Consider the following 8,226-nt stretch of genomic DNA (forward strand, 5'->3'; position numbering starts at 1 on the left):
TATCTGTATGACATCAATAAAAGAATCAAATACATTATCTTTAGTTACATTGATAATATTTATTTATGGAAAAACAGTGGAGAAATATCGCTCTTGCTTTCGTATACATGAAGCGGACATACCTGAGTGGCCGCGATCTAATCCTGTTTACATAAAGTAAACCTGCTCCCGAGCAGGTTTATGCTTACGGATCTGTTGCTATGACAGCAAGTCCCGGATGAGCTTCGGAGAACCGAACGATCCAAGATCACGCGAAATCGTCAACATTCAAATCCGGCTAACTTACTTAGCGAGGTACGAAGAACGGGCCCCAGAGTAAGAAAAGACTGGACACAAAACAAACATAATAAAACAAAAAACAGGAACTAGAAATAACAAACTCAGACTAAACTAAACTCAAGAACTGCATCAAAGACCCTGGACCCTGACAAGGAGACCAGATGTGGGAAGTAATGAGATACAAATACTTCATTACTGTACTTAAGTAGAATTTCAAGTATGGTAAATGATGATACATTATATTGCACGTTTCTACTCTTTCTGAGCACTCAAAGCACTATAACCGATTCATTCACCCAAGCACTCTTTCTAAGCTGTTAGTGCCTATCTAACCTTCACACACAGATGGATGCATCGGGAATCGAACCGCCAACCTTGCAATCAGTCGATGATCTGCTCTACTTCTCGAGCTACAGCCACTGTATAAAAAGCAAGCAGAACAAAAAAAAAACTAGTCAAGTGAATTTGACTTGATTGATTGATTGATTGACGTGACTTGATTTTTACTTTTCCTCCTACATTTTTAAACCAATATCTGTTCTCTCCACTCAAACAGGCTCATTAGTTTTGCTTTCACTCGTGTGGGTCGAGTTATTATTTCAGCTGCCAAACATCAAACTGATTTCAGAGAGATGGAGGAAGAAGAAACGTTAGATTTAAAGGTAAGAACTCCTCAGTGGTGTTCATCTGATGAATAAACAAAGTTGAAGATAACAACCAGTGTTGTTTAAAATGTTATCAGACAGATACTGTATTTTATGCCTATGTGGATTGCAGCATTTTTTCAAAACCAAGGAGCTGGTGGTAGACTTCCGCAGGCACAAGCATCCTCCACTGCAACCACTGAACATCCAAGGTATGGACATCGAGGCTGTGGACAGCTACAGGTACCTTGGTGTTCATCTGAACAACAAACTGGACTGGACTCATAACTCAGACGCCCTCTACAGGAAAGGGCAGAGCAGACTGTACCTGCTGCAGAGACTCAGGTCGTTTGGAGTGGAGGACCCACTCCTGAAGACCTTCTATGACTCTGTGGTGGCCTCAGCCATCTTTTATGGTGTGGCCTGCTGGGGGGGCAACATCTCTGCTGGGGACAGGAAGAGACTGAACAGGCTGATCCGAAGGGCCAGCTCTGTTCTAGGATGCCCTCTGGACCCAGTGGAGGTGGTGAGTGACAGGAGAATGGTGGCTAAGCTGTCATCACTGCTGGACAACATTTCCCACCCCATGCAGGAGACTGTGACAGCACTGAGCAGCTCCTTCAGTGGGAGACTGCGGCACCCACAGTGTGGGACGGACAGATTTCGCAGGTCTTTCCTCCCCACTGCTGTCAGACTCCACAATAAAGACTTTTGCAGCTGATCAAACACACAAACCCACACATGTGCAATAAGACTGCTATACGTGCAATTCTTCCTCTGACGAAGTTGTGTTTTTGTATTTTCCTACTCAGTTGTATATAGTATTTGTATTTCTATTTTATTCTATTGTATATAGTATTTTATTTTATTGCATTCCAGTGTTTTCTAATTTCTGCTACATAACTTTGCACTTTTGCTGTAACAAAAACAAATTTCCCACCTGTGGGACTAATAAAGGCCATCTTATCTTATCTTATCTTATCTTAACAAAGTGACAGCAGTTTCATGTGAGTCTGCTCGCACGGCAGCTGTGTCATTATGAAGACTGGATTTCTGGATCAGAAAATCCAGATTATAAGCAAAAATATGTGAATGTGTTTGTACAAACAGAGGGAGGACGTATACATAGAGATCTGATGTAGGTTGAATGGAAGTGAAGCTCTAACCAGTCTATTCCATGAAACACTGACTGTGATAATTCTCTTCACCCAGCAGCTGAACTGCATTCCAGTCAAGTACAGATATGTTTACTGTGTGTATGTATCAGGACTATGAACAAATGTTTGCGTGTTTCTCCTTATTCTCCACTGCGTTTGTTTTTAAACCCACCGTGTCCTGTTTATACGAGCAGTTTGAGGGTTTTAAACAGAACTTTGACCTTCGTCCAAAGTTCGATCCTTTTCTCTGCATTTAATTTAAGCATTAATATCACAGAATAACTGTTGGAATTTGCCACTGATCAACAAACTGCTTGCTGGGTGGGACCATCTCTGTCCTTCCTTTGTAAAACATTCAAAATGAAACTCACTCAGTAACCTCAGTGTGATGTTAATATTTTGTTTTATGCTCATAGAAAAGGAAAACTTGGTTTTATTTTAAAGTCTTGTTTATTTCAACAAATCTGTCATATCGAGCTCATGATCTACACCTGTGGTTGTTGTTTTATGTGCTCTGCTTAGACGCTTCGTTCCAGGAAGACTGGGTGTGGCAGCGAGAACCACTCCTCCAGAACATATAAGCTGTAACACAGCTGTTGCTTTCATTTAGGAATTTCCGCAGTGGCTCAATAAGCACCCTCAGTGCTTTTTCATACCTTTAGATTTGGAGATTATATATTTGAAATATACTGAAGATCTTTAAATGGAGCTAAAGGAGACAGTGGAACAACTGCGTCCCTCCACGGACGATGGAGGGAGATTAATGGTGAGGTCGTGTTTAAATTGTTTTCATTGTCACTTTTTTCCTTTTATTTTTACCTGCTTAGTTCACAGTGCGAGCTTCCCAGCTAATGTGAGGCAAACAGGGACGCCTGGTTAAAGCTGGTAAACCTGAACGTTGAACCTTCAACTGTGCTCTGCTGTGAGTTTAGCTGGGACCTGACAGTCACAGGTAGTAGCTACTGACCTACTATGTCATCTAAAGACAATCAGGAAAAAACAAAAAAACAACTTCATAGATCAATATTTATGAAAAGCAGAGGCAGCAGCTGCAGTGGACGCTTCATTGTGTCTAAGACTCAGTTTCTCTTCACTGCTCTGTGTTACTTCACTTCAACTTCCCTCTTCTCCGTGGCTGCTTACAGAGGAACAACAGGACAAACTCGACCTGATCGGTTAATGCATATTCACACTCTATGACAACACAGCTGACGACAGATGGGCAGTCCCATGAAAACAATGGGCCAATCCAATTGGTCCTGATCAAAGCTACATATATCACACGAGGCCCATTTGGTTTGTAAACAGTGGTTTGTGAGGCGTCCTCATTAAGGACAAGTTTGGCTTTACAGACAACACTGGTTATCACTCTCCGTGATACACAGATCTTTGATGGTTTATCGAGGCAGAGAAAGTAGTATGATGAATTTTCTTCGTATTGAACTGCTCTGGGCTCTGCTGTTTGTCGGAGAACTGCAGGCGTCCGTCCATAACGGTAAACTGAGCAAATGTTCAGGTTTATGTAAATTGAGCACTTTGCTTGTGCCGTTTAACCAGTGATGATGAAATGTGGCCGTAACTGTATACATACTTCTGGGGCTACCTTTTTAAATTAAATTGTTTTTGTTATTATTATCATTACTATTATTATTATTGCTATTGTTGATGATGTTAACAATATTATTAATAATATCATTGTTAACGATATCGTCGTTCAAAAGCAAAATGCTTCACAAAACAGAGAAGCAACAACACATCAACATCATCTAACGGAAAAACATCAAGTAGAAAAAAGGTCAATTAGGTAAATTGATTAATTGAAATTGATTAAATTATTATGTTGATATACATTTTATATTACAATCGAGGGTTCATCGTTCACAAAGCGGCGCCATCTTAAACCACCTGTAAGATGGTGGTCATGTGACACATTTTGAGTGATTTAAGATGGCGCCGTTTTGTGTGGCTTCCTTATCAAGAGCAGTGTCGATATGAAACGTCACACAACACTAGGTGCGATGAAACACAAAGTTGGAGTTGTGTAATCTGTGGACTTTTATGTTTCTGTATGGTTTTCTTGCACCGTAGTTTGTGTGAACTTTGTTGTTGAAAGGCATGTGAATAATGAGTTACAGAAACACATCAGTTCCTTTTATGTGTAGGTTTTATTTATTTAAGCGAGAAAGCGAGAGGCAGGCAACAGGTTGCACACAGACTAGAAGTAATTTCTGGGCAGAAAGCCGAGGAGAGACGAACGAAGAGAGGTGACAGAAAAAGGAAGTGATTCATAGAAATCAGGCTGAGGGAAGATAAGGTCTCTTTCCCTGATGGGCCACCGCCCTGATCCTTTTATACCTTGACCAAACTCACAAAGAAAATTCCTCAACACATCACATGAGCCTATACAGTATGTTACGCTTTTGACATGGAGGACTCAATCGCAGGACTCCAGGATCAGATGCACACAAGAGAGTTTTATTTACAAGTCCACCAGGTGTATATACAGAAGGTGCAGGTGAAGTGTTATGTACAACAGGGTGGGGACGAGGCTCCAGGGAAATCCAGGGGGAAGGCATGCGCTATCCAAACAACCCACACACACACGACAGCAGGCTCTCTCTCCAACACTCGCCACTCAGGAATGACACGGGGAAGAATCCAGGAAGTCTGTAGACAGGGAGACGTTGGTAAATACAAAGCACAAAGAAACACTCCACTTAACTTGCTGTGGCTTGACGTTCACTAACGCGTGGTAGACAACGATCCAGCAAAGAACAGCAGTCACCTTCTGGCTTATATGCTGATCACCTTGATGAGGCTCAGGTGTTTCTTTTCTCCAAGGGCGTGAACCCAGAATGAGTTCTGCCCCGGTGACAGAAAGTAGGTGAGAGAGAAAGATAGAAACCGCTGATCAGCTTTCAGGTGATCCTCCTGGCCGTGACACTATACCTTCAAACCTTCCCCCTCACTTGGGGCCTATGACTTTGCTATGCACTCAGCCATTACAGTGATCTAATCTAGAGAAGATTACTAGATTTGTTCATGCTTACTTAAGTCGAGGTTGTTATCAGAAATGATTGTGAGGATTTTACATTATTGGTCCAGTTTTATAGATCAGGAGCTCAGGTGTGTTTGTGAGTGCGCTACAGTGGCCAATGACAACTACCTCAGTCTTATCCATATTTGGCTGCAGAAGGTTTGTGCCATCGAACCGTGTTGGGTAGCAAAGGCCCTGTTATCTTATTGGAACTACATTACCCAGCAGACCTTGCACATAGCTGACTGATGTAGTTATCTCCCAGGCTGACAGCAAAGCAGAGAGGAGCCCATCCTTTATTTGTTAAAGCAGGAGTTTGACTGTGCTATGTTTACAACACTTCTATTTTGTGATATTTGTGTTGTAGTTACTTCTAGTTTACTTACCAACTACTATTTAGTAAAAGTGTGAACAAGTGTTTGTTTTTTTTTCACCCAAAGAAAAACGCAAAGTGGTCACTTTAGTTTTGAACCTAATTGTTTCTATGATTGTGATTTCAAAGCTCCAGAAGTTAGTAATCGTACTTTGATCCCTTTAACCTCTCTGCTTTGTGTCACTTTCTCTCTTTCAGACCAGAAAAACATCACAGCTGGACAGAACGTCACTCTGCCGTGTCGAGCTCGAGACAACAACATCCCCATCATAGTTGTAGAGTGGAGCAGAGCTGACCTGGGCAAAGAAAGTGTCCTAATGTACCGGGATAAGCAGTTGGATCCAGATCACCAGCATCCATCTTTTAAGAACCGGGTGGATCTGCAGGACAAAGAAATGAAGGATGGAAACGTGTCTGTGATTCTGAAGAATGTGACGATTAATGACGCTGGAACATACGAGTGTCGTGTCTTCAGGAGAGGAACAAACCGCAGGAAGAGAGCTAATCTGAAGACTCCCCCTATCAGCATCATCACCCTGAGAGTTGATCCTCCAGGTGAGTGAGTAGAGTTGAGTGTGTGTGTGATCAGAGGTGAAGCTGCTTCCTGGTTGTTGATGTTTGTTTCTAAAGATGTTGTTGATGAGACTTTGTAGAAAGCAGCTGGTCTGAGTGATGTGATCAGAGTGCAGTAGATAATGTCTGACAGCAGTTTGAAGAGGAAATGGATTCTGTTCTGTTCTTCACTCATCACCTACCTGACAGCTGACACCTCACACCTGTTTCTCACCTGCAGGTCAGCCAGGAGGACACACAGAGGATGGAGGGAAGGAGGCAGGGAAGGAGGATGGAGGAGAGAAGAGTGGATCTGTTGGACTAATAGCTGGTCTGATAGTTTCTGCTGTGATTCTTGTTTCTGCTGGTATTGGCTTTTTGGCCTACAGAAAACATAAACCACAAAAGAGTCAGGTTTCACATCATCTTCCTGCTAAACTACATTTTGAAATGTCTGAGAGCTCTCTGAATTCTGAATCTCTTGCTGATGAACATGGAGACAGAAGGGACTCAGAAACAAGAAACTGTCACCAACACTCCACAAGGATCCCTGATGTCACTCTGACACTTGAGAATGAACTAGTTTGTCCTCCTCAGGAAACAGCAGGACTGCTTCCAGAGAGAAACATCAGAGTGCAGTAGATAATGTCTGACAGCAGTTTGAAGAGGAAATGGATTCTGTTCTGTTCTTCACTCATCACCTACCTGACAGCTGACACCTCACACCTGTTTCTCACCTGCAGGTCAGACAGGAGGAGACCCTGGGCTGGAAGCTGGTCTGTCAGTTTTTGGTGTGTCTTTTTTTTTTCCTGAAACTATTTTTCACCTCCTCCTTGTACTGAACAAAAGCTGGTCTTAAACTACATTTATATTATAAGCTAATGAAATGTTTCATAAGTAAAATCTGACGGTTGAGCTTTCAGATTACTGCAGTACTATTTAATCTACCTCATGCTTTATAACCTATTTATTTCCCTCATTACAAAATGTCCAACTAATGTTCCTTCTGCTATCAGTTAGTGAAGCTTTAGTAGAAAATAGAATCAGTCTATTTCAGCTTTAGCGCTGGATACATGAAAATCTATTTACTGTCATTTCATTGTTTTTATGCTTGTTGTCCTGCTGAGTGTCAAAGAACAAACTTCACACTAATAGAAAACAGATCAAATAGTCTGACAGGTGCCTCTTCATCACAGAGGCAACACTGTGATCAGTAAAATTAGACGGTCATTGTTATTAAATGTTCTCATTAGTTTCTTTCTGTTTCTTTATTGTATTGATAAATTATTACACATAATTCTCAGTAATTATACCAAAACCTAAGAGTAGAATACAAACAGACCATGACACATTTTTCAGGGATCCTCAGCTGCCAGAAGCAGATCAGAAAAGATCATAATGTTTAATATTCTGTAATTGATCAGAAATGCTCAAATAATGAGGAAATAAATGATGTCAAAGTTAATTCTCAGTGTGTCATGTGTGTTATTAACAATGTCCGGGTGTTAAAACTTTGTAAGCTCTGCTTTTCAAATCTTTCATGTTCTTTAAAAAAAAAAGTAAAGATCTTTTGATTTAAAGAGACGTCATTTTTATTTCAGCTCATCCCCAACAAAATGTCTGTTTTCATGTTTTTCTGGTCTTTTATAAGGGAAGTGATATCATATATAACTGATCTCTCACATGCTAAGTGTATAGGTTTCTACAGAGAAAGAGGATCGTACTCAGTGTGCACACTACACAGAAATGACAGCTGGGCCCACACAGTTTAATTTCTACCTGGAACAGCATCAGTGATCACACTAGTCAAACTTGCTCAACAATGGCAAGGACAATAAATTATCTGTCTCACTATTGCTCAGAATATTAAGTCCATGATTATGACATGGAAAATCAGAATATTCCTCAAATAGTCTAAATGCACATATAAAAATATTTTTACTAAAATTTTGTTAATATGATGAATATAACTTTTTCAGACTGTTACATTATAACTATCTAGTGAGAATAAATTGTCTATTAATAATATATTTGAGATCTCATGCAGGTTAGACATGTGTCCTACGTGAAGCCATAACTTTACATCACAGGATGATTTTGTCCATTCAAACCTGCTAATAAACCTGAATATTACCTTTAACCATGATACAAAGAAATTATACATTTAAAATGTAACCTGCACAG

At 40.6% G+C, this 8,226-nt stretch overlaps 1 protein-coding gene across 1 annotated transcript; it reads left to right on the forward strand.

Annotated features, from left to right (window-relative positions):
- Positions 1 to 2,702: 2,702 nt before the first annotated feature.
- Positions 2,703 to 7,507, forward strand: LOC120436351 (coxsackievirus and adenovirus receptor-like). Its single transcript, XM_039607230.1, has 3 exons — positions 2,703 to 2,846; positions 5,689 to 6,045; positions 6,284 to 7,507. The coding sequence occupies exons 2-3, from the start codon at positions 5,808 to 5,810 to the stop codon at positions 6,682 to 6,684; spliced, it is 639 nt and encodes a 212-aa protein (XP_039463164.1). The 5' UTR covers positions 2,703 to 2,846; positions 5,689 to 5,807; the 3' UTR covers positions 6,685 to 7,507.
- Positions 7,508 to 8,226: the final 719 nt, after the last annotated feature.

This window comes from Oreochromis aureus, linkage group 3 (assembly GCF_013358895.1).
Source record: "Oreochromis aureus strain Israel breed Guangdong linkage group 3, ZZ_aureus, whole genome shotgun sequence".
Lineage (NCBI taxonomy): Eukaryota > Metazoa > Chordata > Actinopteri > Cichliformes > Cichlidae > Oreochromis > Oreochromis aureus.